This window comes from Gallinula chloropus (genome assembly GCF_964237585.1).
Source record: "Gallinula chloropus genome assembly, chromosome: 2".
NCBI lineage: Eukaryota > Metazoa > Chordata > Aves > Gruiformes > Rallidae > Gallinula > Gallinula chloropus.
This window is the reverse complement of record NC_140086.1, coordinates 160,838,932-160,858,305: the sequence shown is the minus strand read 5'-3', so window position 1 is coordinate 160,858,305 and position 19,374 is coordinate 160,838,932. Positions and strand designations below refer to the sequence as shown.

At 46.8% G+C, this 19,374-nt stretch overlaps 1 protein-coding gene across 1 annotated transcript in view; it reads left to right on the top strand.

The window, feature by feature from the left end:
- The window catches only part of OBSCN (obscurin, cytoskeletal calmodulin and titin-interacting RhoGEF), a gene marked incomplete at its 5' end in the record, with an annotated part of 199,183 nt that overhangs the window by 11,664 nt on the left and 168,145 nt on the right, over positions 1–19,374 (top strand). The window contains 8 exon segments of the mRNA XM_084260922.1: positions 1,572–1,832; positions 5,179–5,481; positions 6,493–6,759; positions 7,438–7,713; positions 10,857–11,129; positions 14,857–15,132; positions 17,287–17,562; positions 18,106–18,381. Coding sequence (XP_084117048.1) covers positions 1,572–1,832; positions 5,179–5,481; positions 6,493–6,759; positions 7,438–7,713; positions 10,857–11,129; positions 14,857–15,132; positions 17,287–17,562; positions 18,106–18,381 — 2,208 coding nt within the window.

Here is a 19,374-nt window from a genome sequence, read left to right as displayed (position 1 = left end):
GGTGGAAACAGAAGGGGAAATTTATAGTCTGGGGACATGGGAGAGTTCAGATAGACACCTTTTTATTGTACCTTCTGATTGTGACTGGGCCAGGTGTAGCTCTCAGGAAGGAAAGGAGGCAGAACCTTCCTGGGGGAGCCCTGTGCCTGCCCCAGGGGAAGAAGACTTGAGAGAGCTGGGTGATATTGGGCAAATGTGAGAGCTTAGCAGGATGCAAAGAGATGAGAACACTACTGAGGACAGCAAGGAGCAGGTACTTTGACAAGCTTCTGAGAGGATGAGCAGAGAATCAGGGCCTTGAATCCTACACATGCCTCATCTGTTCCTACATGGAGGAGTTTGAATAGCTCTAGGTACTTTGCCTGGGTGAGGGCTATTCTGTGTGGCAGGGGCTGTCCCAAGTCTGGAGCCAGTCACCATCTGTCAGTAGGGGTGGACACCCCAGCTTTGTCCAAGCTTTCCTGTGAGCAGTCACATCTTGTTACTTGGAGGTTATTCTGTCAAGTGATGACCATCACAGACACTTGGAAAGGACACAGATAAGTGAGGTTCATTCCATCTGAATTTCTGGGCTGACTCTAAGGAGAAATCTGAGGTTTCCAGAGTATTTTCTATTAATTCAGGTGACTGGTATGTTTGCCATCTTGGTTATATAACTTGCAGGTAACTTTGATGGAGGCAAAATCCCAAAGGCAGATGAGAGAACTGACCTACTTCACCAAAGGTTTTGATTTGAAGTCCCCACATATGTGGGCAATGAAAGCCATATCACTGTCAAAGCTGTTCTTGGCAAGACCACACACCTTCTGTTTACCCAGCATCAGACTCCATGTGTTAGGCTAGGAACAAGAGTGAGTGTAGCCAAACAAGATTGCTTTTCTCTCTTTGAAGGCCAAAATGAATCCTTGGGATTATCTGTTCTGTGTAACTCATAGCCCAGGAATTTATTTGGGGATGTCTCTGTAGTGTCTACAATGTTTTCATTAGGTGAAAGCTGTTGGCTAGTCCTGTTGCAGCCTGGGTGGTCCAGTGTTGTCAGAGAATCACAGAATCACCAGGTTGGAAAAGACCTTTAAGATCATCAAGTCCAATCATTCTTGTCCTGTGCTAAACCATATCCCTGAGCACCTCATCTACCTGTCTGTTAAACACATCCAGGGATGGTGACTCAACCCCTCCCTGGGCAGCCTGTGCCACAGCCCCACAACTCTTTCAGTAAAAAATTATTTCTAATATCTAATCTAAACCTGCCCTGCACAGCTTGAGGACATTTCCCCTTGTCCCATCTCCTGTCACCTGGCTGAAGAGACCATCACCCGCCTCTCTACAACCTCCCTTCAGGTAGTTGTAGGTGGTGATAAGGTCTCCCCTCAGCCTCCTCTTCTCCAGGCTCAACACCTCCAGCTCCCTCAGCTGCTCCTCATAGGATTTGCCCTCCAGCCCTTTCTCCAGCCTGGTTGCCCTTCTATGGACTCACTCCAGGACCTCAATGTCCTTCTTACGGTGAGGAGCCCATTGAGGAGACATTAATATCTGCTGTTTGTTGACCATAATGAATTTCTCATTTAAAGGGAACATCATAAAGAAGCTTCCACGAAAGACCGCGGTCTCCATCAACGACACGGCCATCTTCTGCGTGGAGCTGGACAGTGAGTGCCAGAACATCCAGTGGCTGAAAAATAAAGAGGAAGTGAAACCTGGCGATCGCATCTCCATCACGTGCTCTGGGAAGCAACACACCATGATCATCCGAGAGTGTAAGGTGGAAGACGCTGGCGAGGTTGCCTTCTTAGCGGATGAAAGCAGGACTTCTACCCAGTTCACTGTGACCAGTAAGTATTACTTTTATTTGGGGTTGATGTTGGGCCTTCCCTAGCAAGCAGGGCTCCCTGGGATAAAAAAGACAGGGATCTCCTTGAAAGAGTCCAGTGGAGGCTGTGAAGATGATGAAGGGCCTGGAGCATCTCCCCTGTGAGGAAAGGCTGAGTGAGCTGGGACTGTTCAGCCTGGAGAGAAGACGACTGAGAGGGGATCTGATCAATGGTTATCGATAGCTGAAGGGTGGGACACAGGGGGACATGGGCAGCTGCTTCTCAGTGTCTGTGGGGACAGGACAAGGGGCAATGGCTGCAAGTTGGAGCACAGGAAGTTCCACACCAACATGGGGAAGAACTTTTCCCCAGTGAGGGTGAGGGAGCCCTGGGACAGGCTGCCCAGGGGGTGTGGAGTCTCCTTCTCTGGAGAGATTCCAGACCCATCTGGATGCCAACCTGTGTGCCCTGTCCTAGGGACCCTGTTTTGGCAGGGGGGTTGGACTCACTGATCTCCTGAGGTCCCTTCCAACCCCTACGTTTCTGTGACACACATTAAAAGCAACAACAACAACAAAGGCAAGGAAAAGGGGAAATGTTTCCCCTGAAAACAGTTTCTTTCCTTTCATGAATGCCAGCAGAGTCAAGTCCTCTTGTGTCCTGTCTTTGACATGCCAAAGCTGGTAGGAGTTGATGGTAGGTGTGCTGAAAGAGGGACCCTTCATCTTGATTAGGTTTTCTTGGAGAGCCTGTTAGAAGCTGCAGGCAGGCAAATTCCTTCAGCTGTCACATCCGATTTGAGCCAGGCTTTCTGCTGACAGAGCAGTAGCAGCAGGTGCAGCGTGCTTGAGATTAGACCCCAAATGAAATTTTGGTGAAGTTGCCTCAGTTTGTGAAGCTTTATTTTGATGGCATTGCCATCCCCAGGCAAAGGCTGCTTCATTTAAGGCACAGAACTTTGGTTTCTGGCTCTACTGCAGTTCCCATTTGTGTGTCAGCAGGTCACCAACTCTAGTCACCATTTGGGAAGAATGATACCTCTTCTCTCCCTCCACCACTTCCAAAGTGCAGTTAGAGAGCTGTAAAAAGAAATCTTTACATAAATTTATAACTGCTGTGTTGTCTCAGCTTGGTTGTGATATTTTTAAATGGGCAGACAATGCCAGAACAAAGGGGATGGAGTGAAGCTGGAGGAGGGAGGGGTTAGATTAGATATTAGGGGGAAGTTCTTTACAGAGAGAGTGGTGAGGGGCTGGAACAGGCTGTCAAGAGAGGTGGTGGGTGCCCCATCCCTGGAGGTGTTCAAGGCCAGGTTGGCTGGGGCCCTGGGCAACCTTGTGTAGCTCCAGGCCTGGAGGTTGGTGGCCCTGCCTGTGGCAGGGAGGTTGGAGCTCTGTGATCCTAGGGGTCCCTTCCAACCCAGGCTGTTCTATGATTCTGTGATTCTGATGCTGTTGAGCTAAAATGAGGGGAAAAAAAGTTAGGTAAGTGCCACCTGTAGCACTGTGACAGTTTCCAAGGTATTTGGAAATCCTTAAGTCAACCACGTACCTATTCAACAGGACAGGCAAAGTTCAGTTTGATTTCAGACACTGCTGTTTCAGTTGACTCATGGTGTAGGAAAAGGTAAGAAGCTGCCTTCCCACAGACAGGTATCTCTGCACAAAATATTGCGTTACACTTTCTGATGGTAAGGTCAAGAGATCTGATCTCAGGTTCTAGTGTTCAGCTTAACGCCACAGCAAAGGGACCTTTGGCATCCAGCTCTGACCAGCAGTGATCAACAAGCTGGTAACTGTGCACCCCAAAACACTTATGTCTATTTAAGGAAAAGTATATCACGTTGGGATTTCCTATTTTTACTCTTCATGCACACCTAATTAACTACATGAAGAATCCTGTGTACTGTGTTCACCTCTGTTTCAATTAACTGGGCAAGTTTGGTGTTGGTTGTTTTAATGGCTTTTATCAGGCAAGCAGTGTTTATCTGTATGTTTATATATTATTTATTACAGTGCCTATTTTACAGATGGGTAAACTGAGGCCAGTTTTCCCAGAATTCCATTTTTTTTAGTCTAGGCTCATCATACATCAATATACAACCACGTGTGGCTTGTTTCACCTGTCTCACACACCTCCTTTAAGCTGGGATGAATTGCTGCTGAATGGGCTGGTCTCTGTGGTATTAGAGTCTGGTCAACTGACTTAAACCAGACATCTTCCAGGCAGACAAAATTAATTGAAACAAACCCTTTACCATGTCAGTAGATGTGTAACTAGGGTATGTCAGATAGTTCCTAGCCTCTTGACCACATCAGTGGCAGAACTTAGTGAATAACTGATGGGATTTCAGCCTTCTCTAAAGGTTTCAAGAGGAGTGAGAGGGTGAGTGTAAATCTTCATGATGAAGATACCTGCAGGGATGCTGTTGTGGCTTAGTCCCAACCAACAATTAAGCCCCACAGAGCTACTTGCTCGCTTACCCTTGGTGGGATGGAGTGGAGAGTCATGAGGAGGAAAGTGGGAAAACTTGTGGGTTGAGATGAAAAGAGTTTGATAGGAAAGACACACACAAAAAGTAGGTAAGCATAATATATACACAAAACAAGTGATAAACAACACAATTTCTCTCATCTCCCAAAGTCAGTAGTGCGTGAGACCCTCCACTTGCTGTACAAGACCCCCCAAACTGCCCAGCCTCTCAGCCCATGTGTGCAGCAGAGCAAAACAAGGGGTTCATACCCTTCCCACCCACAGGCAGATGTTCAGCCATCACCTTGAAGTCAATGCTGTGCCAGAGCCCCTGTTACTGCTCAGCCCACCCCCAGTTATAAACACAACATTGCATGGTATAGAATATATCCCTTTGGTCAGCTGTCCTGGCTGTGTCCCCTCCCAGCTCCTTGGCTGCCCCCCACCTCCTCGTCAGGGCAGAGTGAGGAGCTGGAAAGTCCTTGACTGCTTAGCAACAACTAAAACATCAGTGTGTTATGGGCACTATTCTCATCCTACATCCCAAAACACTGCACCCCACCAGCTGCTAGGGAGAAAATGAACTCTGTCCCTGCCAAAACCAGGATAAATACACTTGTGACCTGAGCTACTGTAAAACAGCCACATCTTGTTCTTTGTAGGGCCTTATGGTGGGGACATTTTGTTGCCATTTACTTTTTACTTTAACTCCCCAAACCACAAAGCTTCCAACCCCTATGATTCTGTGATTAGCAAGAGCTGGTTTTAGTGCAGAGAAAGGTTTATCCAGTGAGGTATGGTGGCTTTTCCACCCTGCCATAAACCTCGCGCTCCGTTTCTTTCTTTCATCCCTTTGTCTTTTTTGTTTTGTCCTTTATTTTTTCCCTCTGTGCAGCTCCCAAAAAACCTCCCACCCAACCCCCAGCTGACCCTGTGGTGAAAAATAAAACAGAAACCTCAGTGACCCTAGCCTGGTCCCCTCCAAAGACAGACCGGCCCATTCCAATCGACGGCTACCTTGTGGAACGCAAGAAACTAACTGGCTTTACCTGGGTGAGGTGCCATGAGTCTCATGTCCCTGCCCCAGAGTTTACAGTCAGCAACCTGGCAGAAGAGGCTGACTACCAATTCAGAGTGTCTGCAGTCAACGCCTATGGACAGAGCCCCTACCTGGAGTTCCCAGGGAGCGTGCACCTTGGTGAGCACAAAACCAGCATGAAAGGAGTCTGTCTGTGGTGTTCTGCCACGTGTGGGGGGGGTCTAAAGACATTTTCCCATGACTTTGGGGAGGATAGTGGGGTAGAATGGTGAAACCTTCCTCATTTCAACCCCTGACGTTGGCCAACGTAGTTGGGTTTCTGTGCTAGAGCTTGTGGGTGTGTTTATAGCCTGGTATCTCACATCAGGTAGAGCTCCCTGCAAAGGATCTTAAGCCTGTAAGGGCTGTTTCTACACCTGATATGAAAACTAAAATTGAGGTGGGCTTGTGATATCATTTCCAGTGTATAAATGACATGTCAAACTTGCACCTAGAGATGAGTTATGTAGAGATCATACTGTGATGCAAACCAGCTTCCAGTTAATTTCTCTTTAATCATAGAGTTACCAGGAGGAATATGGGGACTTAACTTTCTTTCTAAAGTGCCAATGTGCCCATAGAATTACTGAGAGCAATGAGATTGTGTCTTCTTTTGATTCATTGGACAACACCTGCACACACCTTGGTCGTACTGTGTCTTGTTATTGTGTCATCCTTTTCCCTATCTGTCTGTGTTTTTCTACCGTATCTAGAAGTGGCTAGAAGGCTGGGTGGCCTTCTTAGGATCTTCCTGAAACCTAAGAATCACAATGTTATATACAGCAATATTAAATAGATAGCACATTTGCTAGGGAGCCTAGGTGTTTCAGGGTTTTTATGCCTATAAACAACTCAGAGGGAAAAAAATTGAGTAAAATATAGCTGTTGTTCTTTCCCTGCAGAAAGAGGACTCAACCCCAATGCCAGAGCTCAGTTACCAGTGGCTGTAGAAATCAAATCCTGTTGACCAACCATGCACTGCTTTCAGAGCATGCAAAACTCCTAAGGCTGCAGGATTTTATTCTCATAACTAGTTTACCACAAAAGCTTTGTTCTTAGGAAGAAGTTTTCTCCAGTGTGGCAGCCTTGTGTCCTTTGAACTCAGAGATGTGTGTTATTTTTCTCCCCCAGAACCAGTCCCGGCTGTGAAAACCCCCCTGACAACTGTGGAAGCTGTTCCTGGTGGGGATGCCCTGTTTACTGTTGACCTTACGACGACGTGTTCTGGCACTTGGTACCTTAATGGTAAAGTCTTGCAGGAAAGTGAGATCTACATCATTAAGAGAACTCAAACTACCCACACCCTACTCATAAAGAACGTCACCAAGAACGATGATGGAGCAGAAGTGAAATTTATTGCCAATAATGTTGACACCAGCACCAAGTTGAGAGTGAAAGGTATTTATTTTGATTATTAACCTTTGTTCTTCCAGTCAAGGGGTGGTTGCTGAGTCCTGATGACTACAACTGGGTCTGGAGGCTTTCCTTGCTGGCTGGACTGCAGGAAGTATCTGAAATTGCATCATATATATTAATGTGGGTCTAACTATGATAGCATGGAGTTCAGACTGTATCCATGGATCTAGCCAACTGGTATCTGAACCAGACTGTTTAACCAACAGCTAATGAATTTCTGTAGCTCACAAACATCAGTAAGCAGGTTCTGTCACAGGACCTACCACTGAGTCACCTCAGACTGTAAAAGTACTGTGTAACTTGATGTAGCATTGAGAGTTGGGTGTTCCAGCTCCTGCAAGGAGAATGACATCCTTACCTACCCATGCTGTGTGGCAGAAGTTAATGCATGGACATTCATTCTGGAGAGATGTGTTTGGCTTTGGGTGAAGCATGTTTAGAGTATTATCAATCAGCAGGAAAATGTGCATCTTCTTTTCTCCTCAGTGACTCTGGCAGTAAAACCAGATCAAGTGTCCCAAACAGGAAAAAATTGCTTGGTGTTGACATGAGTGTGAAGGCAGGAAGAGGACCTCATTCTTTTTCAGAGATCTCACAGTCCACATCAGGGACATATTAGCTCGATAGAACTTGAAATAACAAAACCTTTGCTCCTGACAGGTGCTGCAGTGAGATTTACCAACAAGAGCAGAGACATAGAAAAGGTCTCTGCTCGGCTGCGTGAGGAAGCCAAACTTCAGGCTGAGCTTTCAGATACAGAGGCTGCTGTGAAGTGGATGAAGGATGGGAAGGAGCTCAAGGCCAGTGAAAAATATGAACTTCAAACTGTGGGGAAGAGGCACATCCTGAGAATTCGCAGCACTGCAGTGGAGGATGCTGGAGTCTATGAGTGCGTTTGTGAAGGGGATAAAATGCTCTATCAGCTTTCAGTGAAAGGTATGTGACCACCTGGGCTGCTTTGTATTCATGGCCTGCTTCTGCCCAAAAGCCAATAGTCATTGAGGGATGGGACTGGCATGATCCAGGGCAAGTTGTGGCAACTCTCCTTCAACACCCAATGCTGACAGTGCCTGTCCTCCCAGGATAGGAGACTTTGGGAGTAAATTTGGGTTCTGACACTATCTCAGTGGTAGGAGCTGTGCTTTCATTCAATTAGCATCTTATTTCATGGGAGTGAATGGTGAGTAGTGGAAAGGTGCTCTTGTGATGAAGAAATTCAGTCACAGGGACAGGGCATGATGTGCATGATCCCACATCTGCCCTATACTTGCTGCCTGATAGCTAGTTCAGCTCTGATTAAGGTTCTGATGGACCAAGATCATCTTGGGATTGTGGGATTACCTTTTTTTATTTGTTTCTTGTGTCCTGTCAATACCCCAGTGAATAAGAACAGACCTTTCCAGGGCATGGGTGGATTGATTCATTTCTCTTTGCAAGGTATTCATACGGAGGCTTCTATAGAACAAAGAGCAAAATGTGATTTTCTTTTAATATTTCCCCCTTGTTCAATTTGAACCAGCTGCTGTCCTTGATTTCATGGCAGTCCCTTCCCTCCTGATTGCCTGCTACCTTGCTGGTGGGCACATCCACTCCTGGAACAAGACATGGAGTCCTGAACCATGAAACCAACAGCCATTAAGCCTCCCTCTTGCAAGCCTTCCCCTCTGTGCAAGCTCACAGGAGTTTCATCTGCTTTGAATGGGGCCAGGTTTTGGCTGAAAAGCCCCAGTGTATCTTGACATCATTCCTTGTGGGTACTGTCTAGCTGTCTGCTGAGGTTCAGAGTATAAAACCAGGCCCCAAGGCAGTCGAGCCTGTTGTCAGACATTGTCTGGGGCCAGCTCTGTAGCTATTTCACTTTGAATTGGCAAGTTCACTTTGTTAAGTCATTTGATTTTTGTGTTCTGTCCCATAACTCATCCCTCACCTTCTTCCCAGCAATCATTGTCCTGTTTCTACTAAGTACATAGAAGGTGCTTCATCACCATATTCTGCTGGCTTCTCGCCCTCCTTGGTCTCTCTAGAAACAAGAAAGCCCCAGAATACTGTGTGGTTTTTTGCATATGGCAACTTGCTTGGATATTCTCAAAGAGCAAAGACAAAAGAGGCATGAAGAGAGCAGTAAAAAATGATTTAAACCCATGACTGCACATATGGAGGGAGGAAGCTGCTGTCTACACTTGGCAGCTGTTCCTGATTTTGGTTTTCTTTTCTCTCCCTCTGCCTTTTTAGTATCATTTTTCTCACCAGTAGATCTGGCCAGAGATGTAATTGAATTAAGCTGATGGACATTTCCATGTGCTTCCCACTGCAATGTGACTACCAAGTGATTAATCAACAGTATTATTTTAAAATCTCTGTCGACAAGCTGTAACTTAAACACCTGCTGCTTGTGTCCTGATTCATGGAGAATCAGCGTTGATATACCTCATCCCTGTAGGATGAGGCTCACCAATGCTGCCCCAGTATTTTACCTTCCAGCATCAGCACCTTGTGTCTGTTCCTCCTGTAAATCAGACCCAGCTAGCTGGTGAAGCATTTGATGTATGGGTCAGCTGTGTGTCCAGCACATGGGCATCACGTGGCTGCTGAGAAGCCACCATACCGAGCCAGGCATGTGTCACCCACCGGGCCTCCTGCCCAAAAGAGCCCCTCTAGAAAATGCAGTTGCCATTTATCATCTCAGTCCTTGCACTGCTCTGAGGCTTCACGTGCCAGACATCCTCTGACACATGACCTCCTGCATTGAAACAGGACGTCTGAGGAGTCCCTTTCAGACTGCCATGGCTGTATTTTGTACTCTGATTTTTCTGGGCTGCATCAAGAGGCAGGATGCCCTCTCTTGATCTGCTGGCCACACTCCCAGGGATGCAGCCCAGGATGGAGTTGCCCTTCTGGGCTGCAGATGCACATTGGTGGCTCATGTCCAGCTTCTCACCCACGAGTCCCCCCAAGTCCTTTTCCTCAGGTAGAGAAAATTTCCAGGAAGAAATTTCATTTCAGTCCTATATGATGTGTGCATAGATTTTTAATTTATTATAATTTAATTTTACTTGATTCAGTTTTTGACCTCTTTTGGGGTTTTGAGTTGATTTATTTGACAGGCAGTGGCAGTACACTGATTGAAATGCATTCATTGGATGCCTTCCAGTTTGCTTGTTTCATTTCTTTCTTCACCTCTTCCAAATATTTTCTTAGAGACATATTGCCCAGGGTTTCCTCTCTCCTTTACTTGTCCTCCTGTGTTGTATACGTGCTCTGGTTCTTAGACATGTAATAATCAAAGGTGTCACAGAATCACAGGGGTTGGAAGGGACCTCCAGAAATCGTTGGGTCCAACCCCCCTGCCAAAGCAGGGTCCCTAGGACAGGGAGCACAGATAGGAGTCCAGATGGGTCTTGAATATCTCCAGAGAAGGAGACTCCACACCCCCTGGGCAGCCTGTCCCAGGGCTCCCTCACCCTCACTGGGAAGAAGTTCTTCTGCATATTGGTGTGGAACTCCCTGTGCTCCAACTTGAGCCCATCAACCCTTGTCCTGTCCCCACAGACACTGAGAAGAGGCTGCCCATTTTCCCCTGTGTCCCACCCTTCAGCTATTGATAACCATTGATCAGATCCCCTCTCAGGCTTCTGTTCTCCAGGCTGAACAGCCCCAGCTCACTCAGCCTTTCCTCACAGGGGAGATGCTCCAGTCCTTTAATCATCTCTGTAGCCTCCACTGGACTCTCTCCAGGACATCCCTGACTTTTTTATCCCAGGGAGCCCAGAACTGGACACAACACTCCAGGTGGGGCCTGACCAAGGCAGAGTAGAGGGGGAGGATCCCCCCTTTGACCTGCTGGCCACACTCCTTTTGATGCCCCCCAGGATCCCACTGGCTCTCTTAGCCATGGGGCACACTGCTGTACGGTTTATAAAGGCTGGAAATTTGGTTGTTTCTTCATTAGAACCTAGTAATTAGACTCATAATTAAACACACATATTTGGTCTATGATAAATGAATACCTAATGTAGAAGTAAGTGCCTGTGCTTCCACACAATTCCTCACCAGTGCTGTGTATCTTTACTTTGTTTCAGCACTTCCAAACTTCATAAACAAAGAGAAAAGCGGAGGAGTTATCAGGGCCATCGTGGGAAAACAGGCTGAGTTCATTTCTGAGACCTCTGAGGCCAACATCATGGTGAAGTGGTACAAGAATGGCAAAGAAATCACAGCCAGCAAGAAATTCACCATGGAAGATAAAGGAAAACTGCATAAGCTTGTGGCTGCAGCCGTGACGAAGGAAGATGAGGGAACCTACACATGCAAAATTGGAGATGACACTCTTATTTTTGATTTAAAAGTCTCAGGTAAATTTTGCAATGGGAGTATGGGATCAGAGCCTGTGTTAGACACTCAGGACTTTGTTCATTTTACTTGTTTTGCCTTGTAATTGCTCTGATCTTTGGGCCAGGATTGCAGGCCACTATTTCAGAGACCCTGACCCTTCCTGTGCTCCTTGTGCAAATCCACAGCACGGGCAAATAATGTAATGATGCTGTTAGGGAGTGAAGTCAGCACAGGGTGGAGTCATGACTCAAACACCCACTAGCTGGACAGGCTTGGAGCAACATCTGACCTTTATTCTTTTAGCTCAGGGGTCGCCTCAGTACCTACATCATCACTGACCCTCCTGACTGAGGTGGTCCTAAGGTCTTGCTGTGACAGCCCTGTGTCCTCCTTTGACTAGTTGAACTCCTTGTTTTTAGAGTCACAAATCTCCTGCTATTCCCAAAGGACACCGTGACGTCTCCTGGTGGTACTGGAAGTGAAGCCATTAGTTCGTGGCACGTGCCCATCAGCATATAGCACGTGCTGAAGCACGTGGCTGTCAGGTTGAGGCCAGAAGAGAAGTGCTTGTCACCAACGTGTTCCAGTCTAGAACGGAGCCAGAGTATAAAATGACACAAGAATTCATCAGTGAAATTCAATATCTGTGAAATTCAAATGACTCGAGCTGCATAGCCTGGTGGGAACCTTTCTTCCAAGCGTGGTTTTCTGGCTCATATCTTGAGCCTAATGTTTAACACAGTCCTAAGTTAGAAAGTTCAGTTCTACTGTGAGCTTCTCACGGTGTGGCTACATGCTGCAGTATAATGCAATCTAAGAGAAGCAGCAACTGAGTGCTTGTCACCTGTGACAGTTTGTCCATGCTACTGTGATGCTATCCATCAGCTAACTAAAATCAGTGGAGCTGATCAATGTCTCACAGCACTGGGCTTGGGGGATTGCTATAGGTTTACTGAGCTAGAGGGATTACTTCCAGTTTACAATGGGTGTTTGCTCAGGTACTCAAGCTGCAACACTCTCTTTGATTGAGAATCCAACTTGGAATTTCCATTTGAGTGTAATTCATAGTTCTTGACTTCACATGTTGAAAAATCATTCTACAAGGGCCAACCAGGCTCTGTCTAAGCTGACCCTCAAAGGGTGTTTTATGCCATAGGATTTTTACTGTCTAATGAGAGCCATCTCAGACAGATTTCAAAGGTTTTGTGGAGCCACCTTTCTCTGAACATTAAGTACAGAGGGAGCCTGCATGATTACCTGAGACCAAATACCTGGAGTTTTGATGACAATGATTATCTTAGGTGAATCTCACCTGTAACTCCTCTCACAAAGCATCATATTGCTTAGGCAAAGGGAACTGGTATCTGCTAAGTAACTCTCTACCTCCACCAACTTTCTGATGAACAAGGGTTGAGTTACAGGATGTTAACAAAAACCTTAGCTAGGGAAACTTCCACCTTGTTTCACGTTTCACATGTCACCATAAAAAGCTGCCAGAGAGCTAAGAAAGTAAGTGTTTAAATGCTGCACCGTCAAGGGATGGTCTTAGGGCAGGGAATTAATCTGTATTTATGATAATGAGTTACCCCATTAATCTTGAACAGTAGGATTCTGGAGGGAGTACCCTTTCTTGGCCATCTGCTTTTAAAAATGATAGATCAGGCCTAATGATTATGATTTTTAATGAAATGCTTGTTCACTGACGCCACAGATGTTCCTGGCCTGGGTGTAGCATAGCAATTGTCCTTGGGATACTCCATGACTGAAAGCAACAGTTGCTGCTACAAGAAATGCAATACTAAGCTAATGTTGGTTATAAGTGACAGCCATCAGCTCGCTCTGCAGGCAAGGGCTGGCTTGATGGAATGATGGGTATGAAGTATCTGACACACTGGTCAGATATTGCTCATCAGCTCAGGGACAGGGTGTGATGTATGGGCTTGTTCACATTGTATGCATGAGGTGCCTGGCTCTGCTTAATTACCTGCCTCTGCTTTTAGCTTTACAAATGCACTTAGGAAGGACCTGAGTTGATAAAAAGGCTTTATAGTTGCTGTGTATTTGCACAGCTCATATGTGTGGCCACCAGCCCAGTTTCAGCAGCAAGATGTAACACCATTGGCTCATATACCAACTTAGTCCCCTTGAGGCTGGAGAGTATCTTATCATTGAGATTATCCCATATCATGCTCTGATCTGCCCTGGGGAGGAATTAGTCCAGTGAGACTGATCATCATATGAGCATGGGGCTGCAGGAATGGGCTCAGAAACATGGGGAAGAAGGCTCCTCATCACTTCTAAAAAGATTTTCTGAGACTTCTCAGGTCTTTCAAAGCTGTTTGTGGACTCAGCCATCAATGCATGTTGCCTAGATCTTGCCTTAAATCAGAAACAAGGAGTGGTGATTAAAGTGTCAGCAACTTGAGGGCATCTCATCTTGGTTTAAAAGATCCAGAAGGATGTAGGAGAGATTGATGTCATTGCACTGTACCTGAGAGCAGTTGTATGAAGACCAGAGGAGGAGTTTGCACCATCAATCAGAAAGCTGGGCATCAACATTCAAGTGTGTGAGACAGGAGTGGTGCAAGCCAGTGGGTTGAGGGAGGTGATTCTTACCCTCTAGTCTGCTCTGGTGAGATCTGACCTGCAGTGCTGTGTCAGCTGTGGGATCCCCAGGACAGGAAAGACATGGAGCTGTTGGAGTAAGTCCAGAGAGAGCCGTGAAGGTGATCAAGAGTCTGGAGCCTCCTCTCCTATGAAGACAGGCTGAGAGAGTTGGGCCTGTTCAGCCTGGAGAAGAGAAGGCCTAATTAGGTCTCTCTCTGGGGAGACCTAATTGCAGCCTGCTAATACTTAAAGGGGTCCTACAAGAAAGTGGGAGAGGGGCTGTTCACCAGGGAGTGCAGTAACAGGTCAAGGGTCAAGGACTTCAGGCTCAAAGAGGTTTAGATTAGATGTTAGCAAGAAATTCTTTACTCTGAGGGTGGTGAGGCCCTGGCACAGGGTGCCCAGAGAGGCTGTGGAAGCCCCATCCCTGGCAGTGTTTAAGGCCAGGCTGGATGAGGTTTTGGGCACCCTGGTCTAGTGAAAGGTTTCCCCTCCCATAGCAAGAGGTTGGAACTAGATGATCTTTGAGGTCCCTTCCAATCCAAAGCATTCTATGATTCCATGATTAGATGACATGGCACACTTTGCAGTCCCATGATGTCAGGCTCATGGCTCTGTGCACACACAGCTCTGGTAATAGAAACCACTGCATCTGTTCTCTGCAGCAGCTTTCTTCTGAAAGGGAGACAGAAAATGTATGTACATCAGAAGGATTTTTGTTACAAATCCAGGTAGGCATAAGTCTATCTGGAACTTAATGAGGCTGGTATTGCTGCCATGGTGTAGACCTAAAAGGTTGATGTAGTATGAAGAATTAATCAATACTCATTTTCCAATCTGGAGACCATTACTTACTAACTCCCTGGATGATTTACAACGTGAACAATGAGTTCCCTGGTAGAGGTAAGGCTGGTTGTATCTCAGGAGGGCAACAGTTATGGCAATTAAACTGTGGTTATGCCTGTCACAGTTATGTAGCAGTTGCATCATGCACAGATATGTACATTGACACCTCCAGAGATGAATCCTGATCACACAAACATGACTAACAATGAAGTAATGACCAGTCATTACTGCCCCTTAACATTGTGCTGATAAGCCCCACTCAGGGTATAAACTGCTTTCTCTTCTTCTTTTCAGATGAAACTGTTAATTTTGTCAACAAGCCCAAAACACCTCCAGAAATAACTGTCAGCCCTTCTGAAAACCTTGAGCTTGTGTGTGAGGTGTCAGCTGTGAGCGGAGCCGTGGTGTGGAAGAAGGATCAAACTGAGGTGAAGCAGGACCAGAGGACAACAGTCATCTCCCAGGGGACACAGCGCAAGCTCATCGTCAAGAAGGTGACACAGCAAGACCAAGGGAGCTACACCTGTGAGACGAAGGATGACAGAACCACATTCCAAGTCAAAGTCAGAGGTGATAAAATGCTAGAAATGCCAAACGTAAAGAAATAGCCCATTTTGGGTACTATCTGAAATTTGGAGGCTCATCTCACAGCCTCTCCAGGGTTGAAATATTTCAGCTGTAGGCCTTGCTGACATGACACTTGGCTGAAAAGAATTTTAAACACGTCCTTTCACACCCATGACTAGTTGTAACTGCAAAAAACCAGATGGTCAGGGGTGATAACTTCTGTGCCTCTCAGGTTTAGCTGGTGTGCCTGCAAAAAGACTCTTGCAGAATCACGGTGCAAGGCTGTAACAGAGGTGCAGGAGTAGATGAAAGGGATGAGGGGTTTGAAGAGCTCTGATCAGATTCACAGAATCACTGAACGTTAGGAGCTGGAAGGGACCTCGAAAGATCATCTAGTCCAATCCCCCTGCCAGAGCAGGATCACCCAGACTGAATCCCACAGGAAGGCGTCTAGGATCACAGGATTTGAATGTCTCCAGAGAAGAAGACTCCACAGCCTCTCTGGGCAGCCTGTCCCAGGGCTCTGTCACCCTCACAGTGAAAAAGTTCCTCCTTATATTCCCATGGAATTTCCTCTGCTCCAGCTTGCACCCACTGCCTCCTGTCCTATTGCTGGTGTCACTGAGCAGAGCCTGGCTCCATCCTCCTGACTCTTGCCCATTACATATTTATAAGTATTAATGAGGTCACCCCTCAGTCCCCTATTCTCCAAGCTAAATTGGCCCAGCTCCCTCAGCCTCTCCTCATAAGGAAGGTGTTCCACTCCCTTCATCATCTTGGTGGCCCTGCACTGGGCTGTTTCAAGGAGTTCTATGTCCTCCTTGAATTGAGGGGCCCAGAATTCAGTGACCCAGTGACCCAGATAGACAGAAAAAGAGCAATGGTTTCTGGATATGAGGGTACACTTCGAATTCACTGGAAACTTGGAGAAATGGAGGAGGAGAAAAAGAAGAGGGCTGAGGGTTTGGGCAATGTGCGTGGGCTCTCTAGGTCCCAGGTTCAAATCTGTGCTCAAATTGGGTTTTTAACCCAGAATTCCCATATAGCTTTTCACTTTCTGTTAGTAACTTAGACATGAAGGTGCCTTTTGTCTTAATGGGTTGTCCCAATGCTACCTGTAAGAGAGAAGTACAGTGCAACAAGGGGAGCTTGATTACCAATGGAGAAGAAAACTACAAAACCCCTCTGTGTGACTGCTGTGGTTTTCTTACAGAGACAGAAGACATGTTTACAAACAAGGACAAGGTACAGAAGGAGGTGAAGGCTGTACTGACCCAAAATGCCACCCTGAGCTGTGAGGTGGCCCAGGAGAAGACTGGTGTGAAATGGTACAAGGAAGGGAAACTGATCACCTCCAGCAAGAAGTTCCAGGTGGAGTCACAGGGCAAATCACGTCGCCTGGTGGTGGGCCAGGTGGAGAAGAAGGATGCTGGGGAGTACACCTGTGAGGCTGCTGGCCAGAAACTGACCTTCAAGATTGTCGTGACAGGTGAGAAGATATTCTTTGTCCCAGTCTTCCTATTAAGAAAAATGAATCTTCTAATTATCTTACTGTCTATGTAAAAAATTCTAAAATCATTACAATGGAGAGCTCCATCCTTGGAAAATTTTTGTCAGCAGCCCATCACTGTAGGAAAAGGTCTGTGAAAACTAAAGTAGTGATTGCACATCTCCATCCTGACACGTTGGTGCAATGAGAAGGAATCTGCTCTGCAGCTCAACATCAGTGAATCTCTGAGCAGGGTCATGGTGGAGAGTGTTGGTCATGGTTGGGTGTCTGCCCAACATCTGCACTGTTTTTCATGGAATCATAGAATGGCATGGGTTGGAAGGGACCCCAAGGATCACAGAGCTCCAACCCCCCTGCCATAGGCAGGGCCACCAGCCTCAGGCCTGGAGCTACACAAGGTTGCCCTTCTTTCCCTTGGAAGGGCTCTTTTCAGCCTGGGGGAGAACATGGCAGTAAGGCTTGATGCATGTTAAAGTCTCTAAGGCATCAGGTAAATGGCAGCTTGGGAAAGAAGGTGTCATGGATCCTCATGCCAGATGCATGGCCCAGCTGGGGCTGTAGAGTGGTAGAGCAGATCCAGCTCTCCACCTCTCTCCCCACCTCCTGGTCCTCTTACGAGTCTCTGATTCATATATCCTTCTCTTCAGAGCCAGAAGTTGTGTTTACAAACAAGGACAAGATCCAAAAGGAGGTGAAAGCTGCCCTATCAGAAAATGCCACCCTGAGCTGTGAGGTGGCCCAGGAGAAGACTGATGTGAAGTGGTACAAGGAAGGGAAACTGATCACCTCCAGCAAGAAGTTCCAGGTGGAGTCTCAGGGCAAATCACGTCGCCTGGTGGTGGGCCAGGTGGAGAAGAAGGATGCTGGGGAGTACACCTGTGAGGCTGCTGGCCAGAAACTGACCTTCAGGCTTGATGTCACAGGTGAGAAAAGATTCTTTGGCCCAGTCTTCCTATTAAGAAAAATGAATGATATAATTGTTACTTAATGTCCATGTAAGAAATTATAAATTCTTTAAGATAGGGAGCTCCATCCTTGGAAAAACTTTGTGAGCAATCCATCACTGTAGGGAAAGGTCTGTGAAGACTAAAGTAGTGATTGCACATCTCCACCCTGACATGTTGGTGCAATGAGAAGAAATCTGCTGCAGCTGCTAGTAAGTGCATTTCTGAGCAGGGTCATGGTGGAGAGTGGTTGGGTGTCTGCCCAACAACTGCACTCTTCTTCTTTCCCTTGGAATGGCTCTTTTCAGCCTGGGGGAGAGCATGGCAGTAAGGCTTAATGTATGTTAAGGTCTCTAAGGTGTCAGGTAAATGGCAGCTAGGGAAAGAAGGTGTCATGGATCCTCATTCCAGATGTGTGGCCCTGCTGGGGCTGTAGAGTGATGGAGCAGATCCAGCTCTCCATCTCTCTCCCTACCTCCTGATGTTCTTACAAGTCTCTGACTCATATGTTTCTCTCTTCAGAGCCAGAAGTTGTGTTTACAAACAAGGACAAGATCCAAAAGGAGGTGAAAGCTGCCCTATCAGAAAATGCCACCCTGAGCTGTGAGGTGGCCCAGGAGAAGACTGATGTGAAATGGTACAAGGAAGGGAAACTGATCACCTCCAGCAAGAAGTTCAAGGTGGAGTCAGAGGGCAAATCACGTCGCCTGGTGGTGGGCCAGGTGGAGAAGAAGGATGCTGGGGAGTACACCTGTGAGGCTGCTGGCCAGAAACTGACCTTCAAGATTGTCGTGACAGGTGGGAGATATATTTCACTGCCTTTTCTTGGTATCTCTGTGTTTTCTCCTGTTTTCTGTGCCAAAATATTAGAAATGCTGTTACAATACTTTTGTGATGTTGGTCCAAGCTACCATGTGAGTGAGGTTGTGTAGGACTAGGCAGATGTAGAGGTTATTTGTGGGCAGCTTGATATCAGTTCCTCAGCTCCTTGCACATCTCTTTAGACTCAGGTAGTGAAGCCAGATTTTATTATTTTTGTTATTGAGCACTGTGTTGAAGGACCTCTTCCAATCTGATCGTCAATATAGGTGTTCCCCCTCTTGCTATCACTATACCATAGAAATCCCTGTTTTCTTCCACAGTGTTTGTAGAAGAGATAAGAGAACACCAGTGTTTTTAACCTCTTAGGTGCAATTTTTAGAGCTGGAAGGGACCTCACAGCCTATCCAGTTCCAACCCCCTGCCATGGGCAGAGACACCCTCCTTCAGCCCAGGGTGCCCAAAGCCCCATCCCACCTGGCCTTGAACCCTGCCAGGGATCCATGGGCAGTCACAGCTTCTCTGGGGAACCTCTGCCAGGGCATCCCCATTCCCACAAGTAAGGATTTCTTCCTAATGTGTGATCTAAATCTCCCTTCTTTCTAGTTTAAAGCCATTCCCCCTTGTCTCCTGTAATTCCATGTCCTTGCAAACAGTCTATTTCCAGCTTTCCTGTAGCCCCTTTAGGTACTAGAAAGTAGTCTAAGGTCTCCCTGGAGTCTTCTCTTCTCCAGGCTGAGCAAACACATCTCTCTCAGACTGTCTTCATAGCAGAGGTGATCCAGCCCTTGGTTCATCCCTATGGCCTCCTCTGGGCTCACTCTGGCTGTTCCATGTGTTTCTTGTACTGGGGACCCCTGAGCTGGATGCAGCACTGCAGGGGGGTCTCCCCAGAGTGGAGCAGAGGGGCAGTATCCCCTCTCTCAACCTGCTGGTGATGCAGCCCAGGACTTGGTTTACTAGGCTGCAAGT